At 32.3% G+C, this 27,132-nt stretch overlaps 1 protein-coding gene across 1 annotated transcript in view; it reads left to right on the top strand.

The window, feature by feature from the left end:
• Positions 1–2,143: 2,143 nt before the first annotated feature.
• The window catches only part of DMD (dystrophin), a gene marked incomplete at both ends in the record, with an annotated part of 2,101,015 nt that continues 2,076,026 nt past the window's right edge, over positions 2,144–27,132 (top strand). Inside the window, one exon of the mRNA XM_080719244.1 lies at positions 2,144–2,174. Coding sequence (XP_080575370.1) covers positions 2,144–2,174 — 31 coding nt within the window. The remainder of the gene's footprint in view (positions 2,175–27,132) is intronic.

The following is a 27,132-nucleotide window of genomic DNA, read 5'->3' as shown; positions in this document are numbered from 1 at the left end:
ACCATTTGTAGTTACTATGATAACTAAATGAGAGATATAATTAATGGCTACAGGAAAATATTGACATGGACTGAATTGGGATTCACTGTATTTGGTCTAAATGTTATTTTATGTATCTTTGACCTCTTTCAATTATTTTAAGCATGTCTTCCCACTTAGATTATAAAGCCTTAGGGAAAGTATGTGCATTCTACACAATGTAGAAATCATGGATACTTAAATTCTGAAAACTGACTAAGGCCGAGAGATAATTAAAATGTATCCAAAGATATTCAAATCTATTAGTGTTTAATACTTTATATATTACCAAGAACATTTTATAGGTATGAATGGAACTTTAGTTGTTTCCAGAACATGTACTTCAGGATTCTGTAGAGCTGCCTATGCATTCCAACCACCTGTGAAACAGTGTTAGGTCCTACTTTCAGAGTTTCTGACTTTCCAAGACTTACATATACCTGTGTTTCTAAGAAGTTCCCACATGATGCTAGTGCTGCTGGCTGGTAGATATATAAAATGTGAGTTTAAATATGCAGAAAGCTCACAGAAGATGTAAAGGAACTTATAATACAGGAAGATATTGGTGATAACATGCAGAGTTGGACATAAATCAGTCCTAAAATATGTGTTTTTATATAAGGATATGCATATATCTAAAGTAAGCGGAGAAAATGAGATGAACTATGGAAAAGGATTTTCAATCTATTTTCCATAATAATAATTTAAATACAATTATCTAAAATTAAAATTAGGCTCCATGTCTTATTTCATATAGGATTTATAGGGGAAATGATAATAAATATATAATTATCTATGAAGGTAAATATAGTAAGAATCAATATGTTACTTTTTTCTATTCTTACCTATTTTTTATTTCTGTGCCAAGGAAGTGATGATTGAGATGAAAAATGTATCTGTCACTTTAAGAAATGGTACTCAAATAATTTCAAGTAAAGATTATACTTGCAAAATGAATTCTTTCTTAAAAGTGTCACTGATGTTTTCTATAAATACTAAGCTTACCTTGTTGGATAAAACCTAATAGGGAAGAAAACAAAGAAAGCATCTCTATTGGCAAAGAATGATTGACTAAGCTGCTGAATGACATATCGCAACTATGTTCACTTGATGCAGAAAAATCTTTTTTAAGAACCATTAAAAAGCCATTAACTCGACGTCTAAGAAATGATTTTCATATTTGGCACCAAACAAATTGAAGAATCATTTGTTAGTATAGGAGTTTTCTCCTAACCCACAACTGAAATTTAGCATTTTAAGAGGATTTCTGCACTCCATTCTGAGTGTTCTTTATTTTAGCAGACAACTTATCCCATGAGAACGACTCACATACTGCTTTTAGAACTCAGCTGCTACATTCTGCTGCTGCTCCTCTTATCAGAGTGTTGGCATCTTCAATACATGATTTGTGATTGGATCCCAAGGGCAAAAATTAACTGGAGTAGATAGCAGATGCATAACAAATGCATAAATTATTCTAAGGATTTATTTTTTGTTATGTAGAGTAACAATTTGTGTGTTCTTGAGATGGGAGAGGAAAGACAAGGCATTTAAAAGTTAGCTCTGGATCAAGATTCTCTGCTTTGTTATTTTAGAAATTTATATAAAAGTCGCAGAAAACTGTGTTAAAGTTTTGTACTGAAGAAGTTTTGTGTTTAAAGAACCTTAACAGTGAGTGCTATGTCCACTGTGCTATTCTGGTTTGGATGTTAATCAGAACACAGTTGAGCATTATTTGAACTTGCAGGGCTTGCCATGCTGGAAGCACAACCTTATATGTAGTGTCCATGGGCAGTCCTATTATGGGAAACCAACTTGAGAGAAAAGGCGGGTCACTTGCTCGTGCGCAGGTCCTGGAATTTGAAATATCCAGAGGCCTGTACAGAATTCTGGCATCAGTTACTATGTTGACTCACTCAGTGTTAGGATCACTCACTTTCTCCCTACAGGACTCAGATCTTGGAGGCAATTGCCTTCAGAGCAAAACGAATAGGAAAAACTGAAGTGTTACTTTTTTTCAAGGCTGCTGAAGTGTGTTGGTTTCTCATCGTTCCTACTACAGCAATAAAGTTGGAAAATTTTTACCAAGATTTTATCGCTGCCTTGATACATACTGTTTTTCCAAATGCTTTGGTGGGAAGAAGTAGAGGACTGTTGTAAGTACAAAATAACTAAAGATATATTTAACTGTGGCATAACTTTGAGTTTGTGACAAGTCCACTGATTGGGCAGATTGCAGTAGTTTAGGTATAAAGATAAATGTTATCTTCCAGATTCTTTATAACATATAGGCATATATTCACAGGTATTTGTTTCTTGCTGAAAAATGTCAGTAAAAATGGGGTAGAGTTGAATTATATTCTTGAAGTAAACACACCTTTCTCATTTAAGAAAGCATTAAAGTAATAGAAAATGCATAGCTAGCTTTGAGTATATGTAACACGTTATTGAATTGCTATAAAAGAGTTTATGTATATGAATTTTTTTATTGAACTTTGTTATTTAGTAACAGTTACATGTAGGGTAATGGTCTAGTAAATATTACTGGTAAACTCATTGCTATGTAGCAATGACATGGAAGCCTAAAGGTTAGAAAAAAATTTATCTGGCATATCATGGGGAAAATAAAGGAAGTAAGTTGTGTTGGATAAATGTCAAGTCCAAAGTGCATTGGTAAAAATTTAATTTTTAAGTTGTTTTTCATAAACAATATTTTGAATGATCTTTACTTTATGTCATAATAAATTTTAAATAGTGCTCTAATCTGTGTTAGTCAGTTACCAGTCTCTTATTTAGATTACCATATAAAAACTTGAGCGACTTCTAATCATTTTTGTACAATGTTGTTTTACATCTATCATGACCTTATATTTCAGTAAAGCTTCATAAAACTTTTATATAAAAATGCAACTACTTTTAGGAAAGCCATAATGACTAATGAAGAATTTAAAAATTGTCTTTAATACAAAAGGAATAATAGTATTTAAAAATAATATATAATGAATATAGTGTGGCCCAAGACATAGGTGAATAATCATATGTTTTTTTCCGCTATTTTTGACTTGTGGATTATAGTCATTCTGAAATAGACATGAGGGCAGTACCTAAAATTAAGAATGAAAACAATAAATCTCTCTAAATAAGTAATGCTTCACAACTTCTAGAAAAAAAAGTCCAAAATTTTTGTAAAAATAAATTAGCATTTTCCATTTATTGATTCTCAATAGATGATACTAAATTTTATATTGTAATATTTATTTATATCATTTCCTCCATGTCTTAGGTGAGCATCAGTATTATTTTCTAATTGAAAAATTCTTCTAATACTAATCTTAAAAATTCACAGCATGTATATGTTCTGTGTAGTATACACACATATATAGCTTAGCCTATGACATTTGTTTCATAGGATTAACGTATAAATACTATTGAAATCATTTACGTGTGATGATTAGTTCTATAAAATCAAACTCCCCCCTCAGTGTATAGAGCAATTTTTGAAAAATATCAAAGATGTAATTATGGAATGAAGCAAGGCAAACTTACACTCTGCTTTGTCAAAAATACTCAAGTAAAATATTAAGTTCTTAGAATATGAAGAAAGTTGACTTTTTTGGAACATGCCCCATAGGATTTTACTATATTGTGTTTAAAAAACATCAAGTAATGTTTATGAAGCATAACAAAATGTTTAAGAAAACATGAAGATATTCTCAAAGTTATAGTGTATATTAACTTTTGCTGTTTAACATATTACTAGTTAGATATTTTAACATTTAAATACAGTACATTTTATTTGTGGTATTTTAAAGTCTTTTGTCTATGAAAAACATCAGTTCTGAATTTATGATATGTTTTTGAATTTAATAAAAAAATTTTGGTGTCCAGCATCATATTATAGAAATATAATAGAGGATGTAATGTAGATGTTATTCTTTTAGAAAAGACTACAACATGGTGCAAATTTAAATAATTTAAGAAAAAGGTATTGGCTGACATTACTCCAGGAATCCCATATTGAAATACAAATTCATAAATTGGGTAAAGATATTACTCCAGCTTTCTCTTTGTGGCCCAAGTTAGTTGCCCCATGTGAAACATTGTCAGTACTTAACCACTTGTGTGACTTAATAAAAGACATTAAAGTATTACTTATTTTTGCAAAACCAGGTTTTAAAAAAATTCTACTTTGTCTTTCATTATGACATCTCAAAACTAAAACAGATTTCTCAAATGTTTCTTCCTCTTTCAGCCTCAACTGTAGTATTTCTCTAATGTATTAAGCATGATTTATCTTGTTTTCATCAATATATTCTTTATTTCATTGCAACTACAAGAAACAGATTACTTTGGTATGGGAATATATGTTCATTCATACACATTTGAACCACAGAATACTGAGTTTACTAAGAGATAATAACTGAAAATTAATTGGAAAATAAACTTTTTGATAATAATTTTCTTATTTTTATTTTATATTTTGAATGCATATAATTTTATAAGGAATTGATAGGTAAAGACAAATGTCCTCTTATCAACAAAATATTAACAAATGATGAAAACTTTATTGGACCTGAGATTATAAAATTGAGAAAGCTCTTTAAGGAAAAATACAAACAAATATATGAATACATAATTAGATAGGGAGTTGGGAGAGGTCCATGCAAGTGAGGATTTAATAGTTTTATGAAATATCACCTCTATTTGGAGAGATTCATTGGGATTGAATCTTTTCCTAGTTGTATTTCAAAATAAAATTGATGCTAGTTATATTCCTTTAAAGCATATGTTATTTCTCAAAGACAGCCTTTTATTTAATGCAGATTAGAAAGTTAAAAGAATGTATAATGGTAGGAATTTGACATTTCTGCCTTTCATTCTGAAAAGATACATTGATTAAAGTGATGACAAACTCAGTTAATGGAGGCGGTACAGGTATTTCAGATATACAGGGTATGTAATTTGAAGGCGAGCCAAATCACAATGACAGGGAATAATGATGACCTTGGTTTATTTTTATACAGTACACTCAGGTTTTGATTGGATTCAGAGAGAGGCGATGGTTTTCTATCTCACAAAGTCCTGCTAAAGTCCTAAGAGGTTTGTGTTGTTATCCAGGCATCAGGTTCATATTGAAAAGTTTTGTTGGGAAGGTCATGGGATAGAGTTTGGAAAGTAAAACTTTTTAAAATTAAATACAACCAAGTTCCATAGCAGAGTTTCATTAAAGTGTTTCTCTTTGGGGAGCATGCCCTATGCAGCATACTGAGCTTAAAAACTAAACAAGCAAGTACAAATTTTGTGATCTTTTCTCCTCTCCCCCTTAAAACATTTGCTAGTTAAAACTTGGAGTTTCACATTATAAAATACTTAAATATCTTTAGAGTTCCAAGGTGTCTTTTTTAATACAAATATGAAAGTTAAAATGGCAATGACATAGTATAGTTTATTATTCTCCCAACTTTGGAAATTTTTTCTACTTGTATCACACGGATAATTCCTAAAGTCTGTAAAATTTCAAGCTCTCTCTAATTAATTTTCTTTTTGGTGGTACTGGGGATGAAACCCTTATACATTCGGGCTATACTCCCAGACATACTTTTTATATTTTATTTGGAAACAGGGTCTCTTAAGCCAGCGAGGCTGGCTTTGAACCTGCGCCATTATCCTGTCTCCACCTCCCAAGTGCGGGGATTAGAAGCATGTACCACCCCACCCAGCATTCTCTAATTAATTTTAAAAGTCAGCATTTATTTCAAGGATTCTGAAAGAATAATGGCTATTTGTAAATCACTCATTTGCAAAGTATACTTTCAAATTTAATCGGTAAAATAATTTGGCTTACTTTTTCCTAAATTTTTAGAATAAAAGTATTATAGCATATTATAATATTAAAGGTGCCTTCATAAACAAGAGAATTCTTATAGAGATTCTGAACCATTTTAACACTCAGCACATACTATTTCTGTTTTCTTACTCACTACTACTGCCCAGGACATAGCAAAATAAAACAAAAATAATCTAACAAAAATATTGCATCCAGTATTTTAAGGGAATATAAAATTTCTCAAATACAAATTCTTATCGGCAGCAGACAGATGAGGATTTGGAAAGAAAATGGCATTTGATAATTCAAGATTCAAATAATCCTCATTTTGGGGCCATCCAACCTTTAACTCATGCCCATCAGAAAACTAAAAGAAGAAGTGTGGTGGTGCACACCTGTAATCCTAGTACTTGGAAGGCTAAGACAGAAGGATTGCAGGTTTGAGACCAGCCTTAACAACTTAGGGAGACCCCATTTCAAGATGAAAAATAAAAAGTACTGAGCATGTAACAAGGGTAGAATGGCCCTGCGATCAATCTCTAGTACAAAATAAGAACACAAACAAACAAAGGGCAGTTCTCCCTCTTTCATATCTCTCTTCTTTCACTTAGGTGGCCATTTTGAGATGTTTTTTATTCAAATCTGATCTCAGTCATTTATTTCAAGCTGATATCACTCATTTAGAAAAATCTAAGGGTTTTAGCAGGTGAAAGTACTCAGAGAACAATTTCTGCCTTCCTATAATCTTTAAACATGGCTTTTCAAATAACCCCCCCAATATATATACTATTAAGTCCTTTGATAAGTTTTAAGTTTTCCTAACAATCAGAATTGAAGTTTGAAATCAATTTCTTCCTTTTTCTCCTTTATTATCTTTTGCCTTCTGCCTCAGTGCCTCACTTTCTTTCTGTAATTATGCACACCATTCTTCACTAATGGAAAGTGAAGGAGAATCAACAATTATCCATTAACTGGAATGGGACTGTCATTGCTTTGGTATGCTGATAAAATGCTGCTGCTGTTGTTTTCATTGTACTTAAATGACTTTTCCAGAATTGTTAATTCAATATTTGACTTCATGTAATTTTAAGAAATTGGTTTTCCATAAATTTTATGTGTAGAAAAATCAATGTTTATGTCAATTTTGAAAGGAATATATCTGTGTGTGTTTACGTGAAAGATTTTAAAAAGGGCTTTGCCTCTATTTTAAATATTCACTTCATTTTATTTTATCTATTTTAAATAGAAAAATGTGTTTGCTCTATTGAATAGGAGGGATATTAAAATGAATTATTAAGGCCAATGCTTATCCATGTAATAAAAGGAAGATTTAGATAGACAAATGGGTTTGAAGAGAGTTAACATAATTTTTCAAAACTTAAAAAATCAGATGATTAAATTTTTATATTTTTGTAGTTCATATTCAATAAATACTAATACCGTACATGAGTACAACAATACATGAACTCACATATCCTAAAATAACACATAGCCCTTTTGCCAATTTATATTCAACTTTTAGATGTATTTTCTTTCTGCCCCCATGAAAAATTTGATCTTTAAAAAAGGCCAGTATTGATTGAACATAATTAGCATTATAGTGGTCTATATTCTTTCCAATTATAGACAAATGAAGGGGTTACCCTTTAAATGTTTTCATCCTCCCCTTGGCTTTTATTTATTTAATTATTTTTTGTTTCTTTTAATTGCTCTCCAGCTTCGCATTCTGTTTCTGGCTAAGACTGTCACAGAATCAGTCTATGCCCTATAAAAGGGCATAAACATCAGTGACTTTTTGCTCATTCCTGGCACTCATCTTTATTTGCACACAACTTGCTTCTTTATCAGATTACAGTAGCAACAGTACCTTAGCCTAAATGCCGATTTGAAGGGCAAGAGAATGGGCACACTGTTGCAAGTATAGATTTTAGACTTTGGAAACTGTGTGAGGATGAAGTAAAGAAACAAGGGATAAAAATCACATAATCAGAAGTGCCCAACTATTTTCATCCAGTGAAAGTTGAAAAATACTTTTTTTATGTTGTTGCTTACTAAGGCAGTATTAGAAATACATTTGTGACTAAATGAACAAAATATTTGAAACTACTTGAGATCTCAGTGGTTATCATAGACTGGAAAAATAATGGAGAAAGAAATTACATTGAAAAGAGCATAGCCAGAGAAAATGTTGGCTTCAAGGCAATTAACTGAAAGAGCTTACGGGAAGCTCCGACAGCTGAAGAATCCTGATTTAGTAGAGGCTGAAGGGCAGGGTAGGAGCCATGTGAACAGCTGCTGAAGAGCTGGAAGATTCCTTTGGATTAGGTGTACACACCCTGTCTCTAAAAGTTTTTTTCAGGGAGTACCAAGTGTTATCAAAGTAATATAATTTGCTCAAGCCTATGGCCTTTGCAATGTTTTATTTTAAATGTCTGGAAATAGATTTGCCTTCAAAATAAATCCAGAAATGAAAGTATCAAAAGTATTGGGTTCAAAATGTTTGTATTATATGGTTTGGTTTGACCAATAATATAAAGAAGAATTTATAGCTGATAATGTGTTATTCACTCATTTATCCATGCAGTGAATATATACTGAGTGCCAATTTTGTGCCAGGTACTGTTCTGTGCTCTGGAGATATTCTAAACAAGCAGATTCATAAAGATATTCATGTAAGGAAAGGTGTGCATATAAATATGCCCATACTATTTAAATTGCATCTTTAGGGTGAAAGCTGTAGATTAAAGCTTTCATCTTGTAAGAATGAAGAATAGTGAGACTTACACTAATCTTAGAATTTGGAGAGATATTCTTGAGAAAATGATAAAGTAAGAAGAAGAAAATATGATTGGAGAATAATTGTCCAAGGGAAAAGAGAAAGCAAAAATGTTTGAGTTGGAAGGAACTACATTTGTAGCAGTGAAACCTGGTGTGAAGTAATCTAAAAGAAGGTTGGCTTTCTGAGACTATGGAAAGAAAATATAAAACAAGACAGCAGTTGAAGGGACTGGCTGGAGTCCAATTATTCAGAGCCTTGAAGGTCATGAGGATTATTTTTATCTGTATAGGAACACTAGTCAGCCTTTTATTGATTCTGAATAGAACCCTGATATGAACAAATTTATATTTTTAAAGAAAATATTTTAAGAAATAGTTGAAAAGTGATAGGGGTAGATGAAAGCTTCAAATCTAAAGCTATTATGGATATCTCCTTCAAAGTTCAGAAGATGGTAGTATTGTGAGTAAAATGGTGGCATTAGAGAAGAAGTTAGGTCTAATGAAGATTTATTAATGAGATAGTATCAGTAGCAATTGCTCTTGAATTATAAGCAATGCTTTCCACTACACGTACAATTGGGTGATAATACTGCCATTTATGAGGACAAGATTGGAAGGGAAACCGAAGTGATGAGAAGGGTTGGGGTGTGGTTATTAATTTTTTAATGCAGAGAGTGAGTACTAAGTATATGGAGATCTGAAGCCTAGAAATGAAGTAATTATTGAATTTTCAATATGTTCACTATGGAATGGATAAGACCAGCTAGAAAGATTGTAGAGTATGAAGAAATGAAAGTCAGGAATTCAATAAGGAAGACAAAAGCACTCAAACATCAGAGAAAAGGCATCTAGATGAAGTGACATAATCATAAGCAAAATAATATTTGTGTCAAAAGGACTGTTCCATTCATTCTTTAATTTAATGACTTTGTGAATTAGGATCTCACTTTTATCACCAGGTGTCTTAGTTTCCACAGTCTTTGCCATCTATTTACCCCAATTTTCTTTTCCACACTGCTATTTTAGTGAGATATCATCAAAATATTGCCTTAGTAGAAAAGCTCCAATAAATATTTAAATTGTATAATGTATTCAACTTTTTTCCTGTACTCTGCACTTCCTAAAATACCTTCTTCGGAAACCCCATTTCAACTGACTACTGTATAATGAAATGAGCCTTCAGTGTAAAACATTTATCATAGTCTGAATTTCAATTGCTCAGTCAGAGTTGTTAAGTAATATGAAAAATCATTCTTTAGAGAATACAGAACTGCAGATATGACAAGGTAACTTTCTACTTTATTTAATACTGTTTTAGTTACTATAGATGCTTATTGGAGGAATGTCTAAAAATTCTTGAGAAATATTAGCAGAGTTGATTACTCTTAAATCTGTAAAAATGGTGAAGATACTTATAAAACATTCACAATTCAGTTCAAATAAAACAGAATCATACCAAAGCGGTAGAAGATATTTGAGTAATTGAAATTTAGTCATGGATGACTGCAACGTACTTATCACTTAGCTTTTAGGGAAGTGGGACTAGATAGAATATTAATAAGATACTGAATGAATTTTCCATTATGTTTTTACCTGCTTATAATTAAACATTTTTGGATACCTGCTGTGTCCCTTTCCCTTTACAACTCTGTAAGTCAGAGAAGAGCAGACAAATGTACACATATATGTATATGCTTACAACTACTATAAAATATCAGGCGACATAGATATTTATGAATGGTTTGATTATGTACATTTTATTTAATCATTTACATGTATAAATAGTCCTTAGAGTATGGTCATATGGAGTCAGGTATTAATATGGAGAATTACTCCAAGGAACAGTAATACAAAGACAAGGATTATTAGGCATTGATTTCCCCTATATACATAGCTGTTGGCATTACCTCCTAAATGCATAGCACTATTCCAGTTAGTCTAATCTTCAATAATAATTTACATCAATTATGAAGCTTGTACAGATTCAAGTGTTTTTCTGAGTATGTGACGTGTATCTTATTTAATTTCCATGTTAATTCTCGGAGGTAGGGGAATATAATCACCTATATTTTACAAATGAAATACAGGAGGTTTAAATAATTTGTCTAAAGTAGCTCAGCTAATATGTGGTGGAGTCAAAATTTAAAAAATGGCACAGTGATGACAGACATGGTGGTGAAAGCCGGTAAAATCAATACCAGAGAGGCTGGAACAGAAGGATCACAGGTTCAAGGACACCCTCAGCAACTTAGCAATACCCTGTTTCAAAATAAAAATAAGTTAAAAAAGACTGTAGCTCAGAGACAGAATGCCCCTAGGTTTAATCACCAGTATAAAAATAAAAGTGGCATAGTGACAATAGGATTTACAGGCTTTAACCTGTCTGTTGCCATAGCCTCTCAGATTTTGAAAGCATATAGAGAGGATAGAATAAAATATAAAATGGCAAGAATCAGTGTCTTCTAGCCACAACTAAACATGTTCCATTGAGAATGTTCTTTTTTAAAAAAAAAGTGATAACAGTTTTGGTTTTTTTTATTTGAAGACTATAGACCTTGACATAATATACTTTCTTAGATAAAAATTTATATATCTTGAATAACCTCATGTTTATCCTCTAGAATCCCACAGGGAACATGTATGATGATATCTGTAATAGTTAACTTGCTTTATAATTTTATTTCTATCTCAATCTTCTTGCTATGTGAACATGTAAAACATTAAAGAAAGTAACTACTATATCCCTGATTGGCTTATAACAACACAGCTAGCTTCCCCAGAATAATCTCACTAGTTATTCTAATTTAATTTCATTTATAAATCAGCAGCTGTCTAAACAGAAAATTTTAGAAATAGACTCACATAAATAGATTAATAATATAAACAATAATTTTATATATTAATATGATATTTAATGATAATACTATTCTGAATAAATATATTTTTATTGAAATTTATATAACTACTATTGCTTTTTATAAAGAGCTAATTTTTATCTTTGTTAGCTATATATAGTGTTGTATGTAGTGTCTATATGTATACAATGTACACTATACAGTTTTAGAGTACACCAGTAACATAGAATACACAGTATTAAGCTGTGAAGTAAATGATACCCCTGTGCATGCTGCACAGTAATACCAACACTGATTTTTCCACTTATATGATCAGAAATGATGTTGAAATTTTCTCTTATTTTATAAGAAATTTTGTTCTCATCTTATCAAGTAGTACAAATATCTAAATATTAGAAGATAAAATACAATAGAACATAGAAGATCAAATGTGATAGAACAGAATGGTTCAAGATGTATAAATTAGAGTGGGACGTAAGGAGTAATAAGGAATAACCCACAGCGATTCAATTTCTTTTCTTTCTTTTTTTTTTTTTTGGTGGTACTGGGGTTCCTGGAAGCCCTTCTACCTCCAGGCTACATTCCCAGACCTATTTTTACATTTTTTTTTTAATTTGGAAACAGAGTCTCCTAAGCCAGCGCGGGCGGCTGGCTTCGAACCTGCACGATCCTCCTGTTTCTGCCTCCCAAGCGCGAGGATTACAAGCGTGCGCCACCACTCCCAGCGTGATTCAATTTCTAATAGAAAAACTATTGATTATCATGTTCATTTTTCATGATGCTGACTGTTAGCATTATCAAATAAGAGGCTACTAAATAAAAATAACATAATAATAATTTTAATTTATGTAAGTCTGTCTTGCATTTCTTAACAAAAATAAAAATAAATAAACAAAGCCTAGATACTGTTTAACTCTTATGTCTCATCTCCTATCATGTCTCATCCCCTTACTGGATTTTTTCTGTTGCTTGAATAGACTTTTTTTTCTCTCTTTCTGGGCTTTTGCACATCCTTTTCTATTTGTGTAGGACCTCTCCTTTGCCCTTTCTCTTTCCAACAGAAAACCCCATTTTCTATTCACAAGCTTACCTCTGAGTAGACATCAGAATTCCCTGAGTAGATCAAATTTCTGTACTGTAACGTCCATCCATAACACATAGCAATGTTAGGATTTTATATGTATGTATGTAAGTTATTAATATTTGTAATATAAACCAGACACCTCAACTGTTCTTGCTCACTGTTGTTTCCCAAAAACTAGGCACATATTAGGTTTCTCAATAAATATTTTAAATAAATTAATCAATGCTAACCCTTTAATGAAGAATATAGTTTCAGTCTTTATATATATTAACATTTTATAATCATAAAGATAATTTATATCTTATGAATATTTTATATGATAATAAAAGTACTTCAGCTCTTTTTGAGGTTTTACATACATAAATAATGAAAAGTTGCTTTCCATCCCTTCTTTGATTCTTTCAGTCTTTTGGTTCTTGTGTTTGTTTATTATTGTAAAATCTCAATAGACTAGTATATGGAATATAGAAAAGATCATTCAAAACCAAACACTAAAAACAAAAACAACCCAATTAGAAAATGAGGAAAATATCTGAATGCACATATCTGAATGCACATATCACTGAACCGGTTATAAGAATGTAAAATGAGTACATGAAAATATGTTCCATATCACTAGACATTAGAAAAATGCAGATTAAAAATGCAATAAGTCATCACTATATTCCTATCAGAATGGTAATTTTTGAAAGCAGTATAAATACTAAAAACTGACAAAGATGTAATAAAATGAGGTCTCTCATATGATGCTGGTAGGAATGTAAAATGAGCAAGCCATGTTAGAAAACACTTTAGAACTTTTTAAAATTAGGCATACAATTACCATATGACCAACGGCTTCCCCTCTTGGGCATTTATCCCAGAAAATGGAAAAATATGTTAACACAAAACCTGTGCATAAATATAATAATAATAAACTGGAAACAAATCTAATGTCCATAAATGGTTGAATTTTAAGCAAACTTTGATTTGTCCATACCATGAAACACTACTCAATAATAAAAAGAAATGAAGCTCAGTGTGGTAATACAGGTCTATAATCCCAGTACATGGGGAACTGAGACAGGAGGATCACAGTTTTTAGGCCATCATCAGCAAGTTATCGAGGAAATTAGTGAGAGCCTGTTTCAAAATGAAAAAGGGCTAGGGAGGTAGCTCATAGGTAGAATACCTCTGGGTTCAATACTTAGTGCCAAAGTAAATTAATATATCAAAATAATTTTTATACTCATTATTTACAATGTAAATAGATCTCAAGGGAACAATGCTATAACTATTAGTAGGTTACTGTTATTCCTTTTATAGAGTATTATTGCAATAACATTGCAGATATTATTAACAAGTTACTGGTTTCTAGATATTGGGAATGGGGAATTAGTCTTCTAAGTAATGGTACCATGCATCTTGATCATGGTATGCTTTATGCAATGCTACAATTGATATAGTTACATAGAACAACACATACACACAGAGATAGGCACACAAATGAATGCATGCATATCTTGTAAATATGAATAATATTTAAATTACACTGATAATTTCCAATTTTTGATATTGTACTACATTGATACAAGGTTTCATCATTGGGGGAAGTAAGCAGAAGTTTGTACAAATAATTCCTTCACATTTATTTGCAACTACCTGTGAATCTATAATTATTACAGAATAAGTTTCATTTTAATGCCAGTATTAAGCATTTAACAAGTTCTCCATCTTGAAGTCTAGTGTAACATTACCAGACCTAATCAAAGGATAAGTCTTATGAGTTACTGATTCTTAAATACCAGAATTTAAAAAAAGCCTTCAACATGTAGAAATTTTTGTCAAGTAATATGGAGCTGAGATATCATTTGAGATGTTGTTTGGATATAATAGAGACACAAGGGAAGGTAGAAATTGAGGAAATCATTTCTGTGCATACAGTACATGCATGACAGGCCTGCTTTTCTTTCTTTCTTCCTTTCTCTTTCTCTCTCTCTCTCTCTCTCTCTCTCTCTCTCTCTCTTTCTTTCTTTTTTTTTGTGTGTGTTGTCTGAGGACAGATTCTCAAGAAAGTAAATGGTTAGCTTGGACTACATCAATGACAAGTGTTTGTTTCTACTTGAGCTATTGTTGGAGGCTTCCTGAAGGGAACTTAGAACGGAATGTCCATTCCAGAGAGTATTCAGTTTCATATAGCTACTTTCCTGAACTTGTTTCCCAGCCTGAGAATTGGCCACAATGATTAGAAATCTGCCATCTGTGTAATCTGGGATAGAGCTCATTTATAAATGGAAAGTTAGTTGCTAGATAAATATGTGTGCTCAGGCACGGAGCCCTATTACACATATGCCTAAACTCAAGGTGAGAAATATTTATTGAATGGCTCATATATAGGGAATTGAAAGGTCTCTTAAAAATAGGCTCCACTGCAGGGTGTGGTGGTGGTGCATGCCTTTCATCCCAATACTTGGAAAGAAGAGACAGGAAGATCTAAATTTGGGGGAAATGGGGAAATTAAATGAAGTAGAAATAATCTCAGCTAACTTTGGAAGTTACCCAGAATTCTAAAAATGATACATGATATAGATTTAGCCTGTAGCCCAAGTACATAATATATTTAAATTTTGCTTGTGTGTCTTAACTGTTCCCATTAAAACATATTCCTATACTCAGTTCCCTTTTGGAATCTAAAATACTTATTATAAACCATAGTAGAATAAGGATACTAATTAATAAGTATGCTATTTGTTTCAAATGCAGGAAACCACTGAAATTATATAAGTATACTGTGATTGTAGTATCTCTTCTATCAAACAGTAAAATGAATTATTCTAAATATTTAAATATTTATATATCGGATATGGTTATATTAGTTTTCAGATATTTCTAAATGTAAATTCCCATGATGTAAAAAGGGAGTGAGGAGTATATACAGAGAGGGAGAAAAGAACATCTGACCTTTTGTATTTTAGTTAGAATATATTTGAATCCATTTTGGAGAAATACTTTTTTGTTTAGATGAAACTCAGCATTCATGCCATATGAGTGTATCTATGCATTTGAGTGTCGATGTGTTTGTTTTTATAGAAAGAAGAACATGAGAGTCCAAAAGTATAATTTTAAGATAAGTGTATTCTCTAACATTTGAAATTCACACTTTGAAAGTGTGAATTACTTGTTGTTACTGTGTATGATTGTAATATTTACTTCAATTTATTATAATATATGTCTCTAACAGAAAAATAACGTATTACTTAGAAATAATTTTAAACTAAGCAAAATCATTGCTACATGAATAAGAATTTTAAAAAAGCATTAGGATATATACCCCTCCAAGCTTAAACCTTATAAACTGATAAAATTTTAGATTTAAGTACATTTAGTGTCTAAACAATGCTCATTTAATGGTAAAACCTGTGCATTTAATTTCCAGAGCCAAGAAGTTCAGTATTTAAAACTAAATTACCACATATTACTAAGCATTAGTCAGAATATTATCTTATAGCATCTGCTGCATCCTCTGTTCCAAGGTAGATGTGTATTTCTTGTTATTAGTGCTCAATTGATGAGTACAAATATGCATGCAGCCCATTGACTGCAATTACTAGCATGTTTTTGACATCTTATTCATTGGGAGAGTGTCATTTAAAGTTAATTGGAATGAATTTGCTTGCAGAATGAAATCAAACATGTCTGTTCTGCTTTGAGAATCAAGAATCTTCTTTTACACAAAAGGGGAAAAGACCAAAGAAGATGAAATTATATCTTTCATGCTAGTTCCAACATGGATTTTTTTAAACAAGATACAATGCATTATTTTGATGTAGGAACACTAGGTAGTTTGACATTCCTCCCTCTTAATTCCAAGAGTATGGTGCCTACATTTATTTCATTGCATTTTATTCTTGTCTGTATCCATTTGTTTACAAGTCTTTTTCTTAAAAATTCCTATGAGTACTCCTATTTAAATACCATGTGGACTCAATCGCTAATGATCGTTGCTTAATAAATAGTGACCAAATGATTGGGACCTTGCCTGTCTAACCTCCAATGTTATAGTGTTTGATTTTCTGTTTTAGCCAGAGATGTGGCTAGCTCTTAGTAGTATATTCAAATATGTTTTTAGAATTTGCTCCTTACTCAGTAGTAACTCAAACACTGAAGTAAGTAAAATAATAAAATAAAATATGTATTATCCAGGAGTATTTTTGCAACTTCACATATTTAATGCAGAGCCAGGCATGGTACTCACATTGTAATGTGAGCCAGGCTCACACTTGTAATCCCAGCATTTTGGAGGCTGAGACAGGAGGATTGCGATTCCTGAACAGCCTCAGCTTCTTAGTGAGGCCCTTTGCAACTCAGTGAGACCCTGTTTCACAATAAAGAATAAAAAATAGGATCATGGGTGTAGCTTGGAGATAGAATGCCCCTGGGTTCCATCCCCATTATAACAACAAAAAATTAACAGAGAAGATTCAGATACTTCATTTATATAAAAGAGTTTATATCCTGAAATAGATCACAAGTATAATACCAGCTTCAGTAACTGAGCAAGACCCTTAGAACTTTTGAGACACCCCATTCCCAAATAAAGAGGTCTAGGGGTAGCCAGGCATAGTAGCGCACACCTGTAATTCAAGTACTTGAAAGACTGAGACAGGAGGATTGTGAGTTCTTGACCAGCTTCACCAACCTAGCAAGCCCCTGTTTCAAAATAAAAAAGAAAATAGGTCTGAGAGTATAGCTCAAAGGTATGATACCCCAGGGTTCAATCCCAGTACCAAGTATATTTTATATAAGACTATATATGAAGTGTATATAAAAGTTGGAATCAGATTATGAAGAGCACACCATGACGTTTGAAAGGCAACTTTGAGCGAGAAATTAATACAAATCTATATTTATGCTTTGGGCTTCAATATATACAGAGAACTCTGATACCATATTGGTAGATCATGAATTAGAAAGACATGTGGGAGTACCACCCCATAGTAGTATGCAAATTTTAGCTTCCAAGATAATCACTAATTATTGTCAAAACACAAATTAATTTCTTGGCTCCTCTCTCAGTAGATCTGAGGCGAGGCCCAAATCTTTGAAATCTTACAAGTTCCCAAGGTAATGATGACATTCCTGGTTCAGAGATGGCAAATGGAAAATTCTGATGTAAAGTGTTATTTCAAGGCTGTATATTTGAATCACTCAAGAGGCTTTTAAAATGATAGCTATCTGTAGCCAGCCACGATTCCAGATCAATTAAATCAGAACTTAAAAGTCAAACATAGTGTAGATTGTGTTGAGGGTTGCCATTCTAAATAAAAGCATGGGAAGATTGTGGTTATATCCCAAATGAGAACATTACTAAGTTATTAGGAATAAAAAAAATGGAATGAAATAAAGAGATGCTATAATATTTCAGTTGTAAAATTTAGTAATGGAATTTGACTAAAAAAAAAAAATACTGAAGAGCCTTTTGGCCAGAACCACCATCTTCCAGTAATCTGCCAAAATAGCAAACACAAAGGCAAAGCATATGTTCTTTAGGCCTGTTAGAAAATGTGGAGTTCGTCCTTTGGCCACATATGTGTGAATCTACAAGAAAAATGACACTGTAGACATCTAGGGAATGAGTACTGTTATAAAAAATGAGATTGTCCCATAAATGTTACCATGGCAAAACTGAAAGAGTCTATAGTGTTTTCCAGCAAGCTGTTGGCATTGCTATTAACAAAAAAGTAAAGGGCAAGATTCTTGCCAATATAATTAAAGTGTATATTGAGATTAAGCACAAAAGAACTGGGATGGTTTCCTGAAAAGCATGAATAAAAATGAGTTGATAAATAAGGAAGTATTAGAGAAAGTTACCTAGTTTCAACTGAGATGCACGTCTGTTCTGTCCAGAGAAGCACAATTTGCAAGAACCAACAAAAAGGAGCTTAAGTTGCTAGAAGCGATCTCCTGTGAAAGGTGGCATAAAAGGTGTATATATATATATATATATATATATATATATATGACAAACCATGCATGGCGGTATATGCCTGTAATCCCAGTACTTGGGGAGACTGAGACAGGAGAATCATAGGTTGGAAACTAGCCTCAACAACTTAAAAAAAAAAGAAAGAAAATAGAACCGAGTATGTAGCTCAGAGGTAGAATGTCCCTGGGTTCAATAACCAGTACCTCAATAAATAAATAGATTAATCAATAAATAATAACCTCTTCAGTGTGTGTGTGTGTGTGTGTGTGTGTGTGTGAGAGAGAGAGAGAGAGAGAGAGAGAGAGAGAGAAGAAGAAGAAGAAGAAGAAGAAGAAGAAGAAGAAGAGGAGGAGGAGGAGGAGGAGGAGGAGGAGGAGGAGGAGGAGGAGGAGGAGGAGGAGGAAGGAGAGGAGAGGAGAGAAGGACAGAGAGGTGGAAAAGAGGAGAAGAGAGGAGAGGAGGAATGGAAAGAAGAAAAATGTGGGAAGTAATGTAGCAGGGAGCAAATTGTTGGTTGTTGCAATATCTGATTTCTAACTAGAACAGACATAGCTTTATACTATATATCTCTGTACTTACTACCTTTACAAAATTGGGCAGAAAGCTTATATTTGTAGAAAACATTTCTAAGCATCTAGTCAATTATTTAATCTAATTTACTATTAGTAATTTAAATTTATAATTTAGATTCACAAACATGAAACCTAATACTTTACCATTTTTATGTATCCAAGCTTCTGTTTCAGAAAGTATGGGTAGTTATGAATTGAACTTACAGAAATATAATGCATATACATACTCCATCAGAATGTGATATCCACTATGGGGGTGTCTTTATAAATCCTATCTGATGACTTGGTTTAGAATGTAAGACAAGCTTTATAATAATAACAATAATAATAATAATAAAAATAATAATAATAATAATACTTCATTTATATAAGAATTTATATCCTGTACTAAAGGGATAATGATACCTTAGTTTATCATGGTTAAAAACAGCCATTAAGAATAGTTAGAAGTGTCCTGTAACAAGGAAGAGCAATTAGAATAATCATTAATTAGGGTATTCACAATTCCTTTGTGAAGGACTGTTAGCTGAAATAAAGCTCTCTACCTTGATTATAGTTATCATCTTGTAGAAACATTGACTGAAGTTAGGTTCCTCAAAGAAATTAGAAGTCAGGTACAATTCATATTCACTTAGAAATAGTTTGGATGGAGACACATTACTACAAATAAACATAGAAAAAATCCATCTGTTTAGAGATTATTATAGGTGACAAGTTAAAAATTAACCTTAACTTATAAATTGGAAAATATTATTCCTGTTATAGATTGATGTCAATTCTATGATGCATACAAGTTTAAGTGTTATCTGAAGCTAGCTTACTACCCCTTTAGCCAAAGGATCACTCCCCAAATGTTGCCAGGGGTAATTCTTTCTAACTTTGCCTTGCACTTACTCCTTTTACCAATAACTTTCTTAATTAAAGCCTAGTTCACATTTCATGTCCAAATAAATTCTTTGCTAACCCCTTCTTCCCAGTTTCCTACACTTCACCAGTGGAAGTTAACTCACACTGCAGTGTTCCCAAGGCATAATTTCATCCATAGTCACAAAACCTTTTGCTATATTTTGTCAACCTACTTACTTTATTTAGTATTATAATACAAATATTTATTAATATTGTACAATATTAAATTGTATGTGTTATTTATCTGTACTATGGTGATAATGTTATTTTATTGTTGCACTTCCTATCCGTGTCCCATTCCAGATAAGCACATCACTCAGCACAAAAATATATTTAACTTTTCTTTATGGTACTGGGAATTGAATCCAGGGGTATTCTATCTTCAAGCTACACCCCCAGCTCTATTTCTTATTTTTTATTTTATTTATTTATTTATTTATTTATTCATTTATTTATTTATTTTGTGGGTCTGGGGATGGAACCCAGGGGCATTTGACCTCCGAGCTACACCCCCTGCCCTATTTTTTATTCTTTATTTTGAAACAGGGTTTCACTAAGTTGCAGAGGGCCTCACTAAGTAGCTGAGGCTGTCCGCGAACCGGGATCCTCTGGTCTCAGCCTCCCGAATGCCGGGATTACAAGTGTGCACCACCACACCCGACTTATTTTTTATTTTAAAAACAGGGTCTCATTAAGTTGCAGAATACCTCACTAAGTAGCTGAAACTAGCCACAAGCCTTCAATCCTCTAGTCTCAGCCTCCCAAGTACTAATAATACAAGTATATACCACCATGCCTGGCTATTTAATGCTTTTTAAATAAACAAATAGGTGTTTAAAATCATATGAAGGACGGAGTTCATTCTAACCCAATGTTATAGTTAATCATCTTTTTGTCATTTTTTAAAGAGGCAGCAAGCCCTTCTACACCCCTGTTTATTTCTTAGGCAGCCTTATAGTCTGGATCTAGGAGCCCAATTAATAAAAGCACTGATTAACAAGAGCAAAGTATACAAATTTTTATTCATTTTACATGTATATAGGTAAGCATTTTCACAAGAGAATGAACTCTGAAGAAATGGCCAAAGCATGATACATATTTTCAAGATAAAGAATAATACATTTGCAAAGAAATGGCGGGACAAAAACCACATCTGGACTAGGGTTGTAAATTCTAGTTATATTACTAAAAGATATATAAAGAGGATATAGGAACTGGTATAGGAGAAAGGTCATTTCAGAGTATGTTTATTCAAGATCACTGCAGCACCTGTTACCAGTCTGTGGTGATTAATGATAATTTCCAACCTTGGTATGTGAACATCAACCCTCTTGGAAGAACCTTTGTAGTTTACTGCATGAACTCAAGCCTGGCAAAATGGGCCTTTGTATAGTTACATTTCCTTAAGTGAATTTAGCTTGAAATAATCAATATACCAATTTGGTGTATTTTGAAATCTATATCCTTAACTCCAATGGTCTAGATTCAAATACAATACTTTACAAGTGGAGAATAAGGAGTGTTTTATTTTGCTAATGCTGCCATAAAATAAACCCCAACAGACTAGGTACCATTGACAGAAATTTAGTTTTTCATAGTTCTGTAGGCTAGGGGTCATTGGGGTTGATTTCTTCCCAAATCTTTCTCCTCGATGTGCAGATAGCTTCCTTAGTCTTTAAGTAGCTTTAACTCTACTGGTGTCTTTTTTCTTATCTCTATTTCTCATAATGACAACAGTGAGATAGGAATACAGCCCGGCCCATTGACCTTATTTATCCTTAACCTCTTTTAATACCCTATCTCCAAATATAGTCACATTCTGAGGAACTGGGTGTTTTGAGTCCATCATATGAATTTAGGGGAGAAATGATTCATCTTAGAGCAGAGTTCTGAAAAAAATAAATCGTAGATTTAAAAACATTTTTATTTGCGTATTGTATAAGATTCATAGTGATATATTTATATATGCATATAACATTATTTGGCCTTAAAAAACTCATTTTTGAGAGCAGGAGTGATTATTATATGAATAGACTATTGGAAGAAGGAAGATGACTCCGAGCATTGTGTTTCTCTCTTCCTGTAATCCACTTGGATCTAGGGGAAATGGCCTTTAGATCCACTGCAATTAGAATTTAGTGCCTGGAGCCTTCTTTCTCAAAAAGTTAGCAAGTACTGCAGATATTGTGATTGAAGTGCAAACTGAGCCTTTGTGTGAAACACAATACAATTTGTAATCACAAAGAACCTCAGGACAAGAGAATTGAAGGAGAGTGAAGGTAGAGTAGTCAAGAAAGAACCAAGGATTGCAGGAGAGGTGAGACAAAAAGAGAAATGAAGATGTACCTTAAAGAAGACTAAGATTTTCAAAGACAAAGGGTATATAGACAGATATGACTAATGGAAACCCTGAGTTTGGTCTGAAGTTTTGCTGTTTCACTATCTCACCACCCTAAGGTAAATAATAAGACCACAGGTCACCTTATCTGGAAGTGTTATATTATTTTCCAACCTCCCATTTTGAGAATGTGGAAAGTGAAGCTGAAGTTCTCACAGATAGATATAAGAACTAAGAACTATGTGGTTCCCATCATGGTATGGTGATTTTCATACCATACCACGATTTCTAATATTTGTATATTTCTTTTTTTAAAGTCTATAAAATATTTTATGCTATAATTTTGCTACAATGTATATAAATAGGCAGTTTTACAAACTATATATTTTTTAATTTTTATTTATGCATTGCAGTCATATATCTTAATGAGATAAAGACTTGTGTAGTCATTCATGAACACATCACCCAATTAGCCCTTACCCAATCCCCACCCCCTTCCTTCCACATCGCTCCTAACCATTCTCGGCTTCCTGATTGATATGTTTGTTTAAGTACACCATGTGCTGTAGAGAGCTTCCCTCTTCCCACCTCCCATCCCCTCAGTTAGTTCGCCTTATTTGCTCCTCTATAGGATCTCCTTCTTCATCCAGAGCTCTTCCTGTTACCCATTTCTCCCTAACTTTTGCATATTAGGGAAAGCATCTTATTTCTTCTTTTTTTGTGACTGACTAATCTTACTTAGCATAATGTCCTCCAGTTCCATCCATTTCCCTGTAAATGATGTAATTGTACTTTTCTTTATAGCTGAGTAAAATTCCATTTTGTACAAATCCCTCAGTTTGTATATTTCAAAAAAATCTGTGGCATGAGATGGCCAATGTGATATCTTACATTATAAGATATTATAATCCCCACAGCATCTAAGTGTGTGATTAATTCATGCGACGGCAGTTTATTCAACAACTGCACACGCATATATAAATTTATAGTGTGATATATTGATGCAAATTGTTATATGCATATAAATGTTTATAGAAATCATTTATTAAAAATATCTAACAATCATCTCTACTGGTCTATTTTTTATAATTTTGTTTAAAAAATAAACAAATACTCTTAGAGAAGACTAGGAAATTAATTAAAGTCAAAACCATTACTTCCTATATTGAAATAGATACATTTCAAAAGCCACTAGTGACTGGACATATATTATCCTTTCTACGTCATCTGTTCTTTCACACATTTGCCACTTATTCCAGTTATGCTAAACAACATTCTTTACTAGAAAAACTGATCTTCCTTTTCATCTGTGTTTTTTTTATCCCTTTGTTTTCTCTTTTTTCCTTTTTACAGTCTAGTCATTTTCTTAATTTCCTCTTTAGAGACCTATGACATGACTTATGAGTTGAAGGTAGTAACACTGGAGACTTGAACATGTCTCTAAAACATGTTATTCTGTTACAGGAATTACTTATTTGCTATTGCTTACTATCATGTATTACCATTTCTTATCACAGATCTTTCTACAAAAGGCAAATGTAAACCCTTGCATGGTAAAAAGTACTGGCACAATGCTAGGCAAAAATGTTTATAGACTGTTATGGTGAATAATATAGAAGTTTATACATTTTGGAATAAATATGTTTTTGAGTTATATTTTACTCAGTAATAATATTAATAAACACTCTTATAAACAATGTAAATCATAGAAATATTCCATTTGATGTATGGGAGTTAAATATTCAGTAATGTTATATAAATTTTCAATTCATACAGATGATTGTTTTGGAAATTAGGCATGGATTCCATTTTAATGAGCTTTTCTCTACATAAATTATACTTTGTTAAGCTCAGCTTAGCAACTTCCAACACTCACATAGCTTTCATATGCATGTTCAAAATAAATGGAAATGCAACGCAAAATGTTGTGAATAGAAGGTGATAAGACTTTTTAAACTTAGTCGTCATATCTTTTTATAATTAAGCTTTTGGAAAAATTTATTAGCATTTTTCTTAGAAAATTTTAGCACTAAAAGCCAAGTATTTAACATCGTTGTCTTGCAGACAAGAAAAATAGCCAAAATAAAATTTCATTCATCATTAGCAGTGGATATATCAAGGATGACACTACACCCTTCATTACTTCAATATTCTTATTTGTACATTCATGCATTTTCCAGTCTTTTTTCAAGGAACACTTATTATGAAAATGTTAACAATATTTAAAATTTATTTTTAGTTTAAAATGAGAAGACTGGCTTGAGTGTAGACAAATATTTTTAAGTATTTTAAGTATTTCATTTATAAGTTCTTAGACTCATTTTATCCTAGTTCCATTTCAATGAAAATACAACACAACCTTCCCCATATAAACATTGATTGTAGTTTATTTTACAATAATGATAGAGTATGCCTGACTGTACCTGTGGCATTGAATACATATTTGAACTCTGCTGGCCTATTCTCTTCTCCCACAAAGTCCATAACAATAGAGATCATGCCTTCTACTTCGTTGTGTCACTTACAGAAAAATAAATCTCAGATTCTACAAAAGATATTGATTGAGAGTTTGTGATGACAAAATGAAAAATAGTAATGGAAGGAAAGATGACTTATAGTCTAGGTGAGATACATAGAGTAAGTCATTCAGAATGAGGCAGGGATTGAAATTGTTTGGTACTAAGTGGTTGGTAAATTGTGGGAAATGAGAAAAAGGAAATAGTGATACCAGACACCATGAAGATAATCCCCAAAGAGTTTTTGTGGAACATCAATTATTCCATGTGGGCCTTTCCCCTCTCTATACAGATTTCTGTTATATAGCGTAGAAAAATGTTGCCTATATAGCCCGTTCTTCCTGTTTCATGGTACAATGCATAATCAAGGTACTTTTAATACTGCAGTAAAGCTTTATCCTTAACATTTTAACTCAATTTTCCAGACACATTTCATCCTAGGAATCCTTGACAAACAACTAGTGAAAGCCCATTTATCTAAAGTTTCATGTAATATATTTTGCGATTTTTAAAAATAGCTAATCAGCCTGGATAATTGGTAAGATGATGATAACAATAATAGAAACAAAAAATACAGGGATAGGATAAAAATTAGAGGACAGTGAGAGGAGAGTCATTTGAGAAGTTCAGATGGAATTATTGATGAAATATCAAGGGGTATAATAATGGCTTTTATGATAGAGGATTGCAACTGAACAGTCCTATAGACATTATTTTGGAATCATCCACATGAAGTTGATAGTTAAAATTATAGAAGAGAGCAAGATTCTTAGGGAAGGGAATCCACTACCAATGAAAGGATTAATGAACTCTAGGGGAATGTGAATGTGAAAGTGTGTGCCTTGGTTCCTTCTTATAATCACAGCATGAGGAAACAGTTGTTCCCGTGGTAGAGATGAAATATCTAAAGCATAGAGTTTAAGTAACTTTCTCAAGGCCATGTAACTAATGAGTGTCAGGCATGAGATTTTAAGCCTTATTCTAAAACTTGCTCCTGAGTTTGAGTATATACACAGGCTCACACACAGGCTAATATTGTATTCATGTGTATGTATATGTATATGTAAATATATGTATATGTGCATATAACATATATGTGTATATATAACCCATACAATTATAAAACATTATAGATTACATGCATTTAAATAATACATCTGAATATTTAAAATAATTTGTAGCAGAAAAGAAGCATATAATTTAATAGGATTGCCATATGTGTGTGTGTCTGTGTGTGTGTGTGTGTCTTTCTTTGGAATACAATATATTTTTAATCACTGGACTAAGAGGAAGAGTCAACAGATTATTATTTCTGGTAACAATACATTCATTCATGAGAGATACTTCATTCTAAACCAGTCTGACTTCCACATAATACTGGCTCACTGAGAATAAGCCCTTGCAATTATTTCTGCCATATTAAATTTGCTTTAAAATAATGAGGATAAAATAAAAATAGGAAATACAACCTAAATTTTATTCCATTATTATTTGGTATTATTTGTCACTCTAGACACATTAAATCATATTAATAGGAACACATTTAAATAAATTTTGAGAATATTATGCATCACCATTTAGGTTGTTATTTCAAGTGTATTTTTATAGAAATGAAACCATTCTATAAAATTAAGGTTTAGCTTTACTTTTGCTTGACCTAGATTCCTTATTAATTTTATAATAAATGTACTTTTATACTTCAAAACCAGATTTCATATATAATAGCTCATGTCAGTTCCCAACCAAATATCATTTTAAAAAAGAGAACAATGTATCATTTTATTATTGTTTTGATAGCCATACCTACGAGTATAATATAAATATGTCTGTGTACTTCAGGTTACAAATTGCACAGTGCTATGAGGAAGAGGCATGATCTAATATAGAATAATTTCTTCCATTAAAACCCAGAGTTTCAACTGGAAATGACTACTATGACATATAAGCTTAATGAAATGAGGGAGAGATTAGGAACATATTAAACCTATTATTTTCTTTCTGGAAGCAGCTGCTGAGTATTTCTGAGTTTTCTCTCCTCCTTCTCCTCCTCCCCCTTTGAAGTAGGTACTAATAAGGAAATTTTCATGGCTTTAAAGTCTATAGCTACTGAGATATAAAAGTCATGACAGGAGAGGGACTGGGAAAGGTACAGAAATTAATTTTGAGCAAAGTGATCAATGCTACAGTTGGTTTGGTGGTGGAACCACTGAGAAGATCAGATGTATAAGCAAGAAGTCAGTATGCTAGTGGAGCCCTGATACAACTCTAAAGTC

Source organism: Muscardinus avellanarius (genome assembly GCF_963383645.1).
Source record: "Muscardinus avellanarius genome assembly, chromosome: X".
Taxonomy (NCBI): Eukaryota; Metazoa; Chordata; class Mammalia; order Rodentia; family Gliridae; genus Muscardinus; species Muscardinus avellanarius.
The sequence above is the reverse complement of the archived record's forward strand: the minus strand, read 5'-3'. Positions and strand labels throughout refer to the sequence as shown.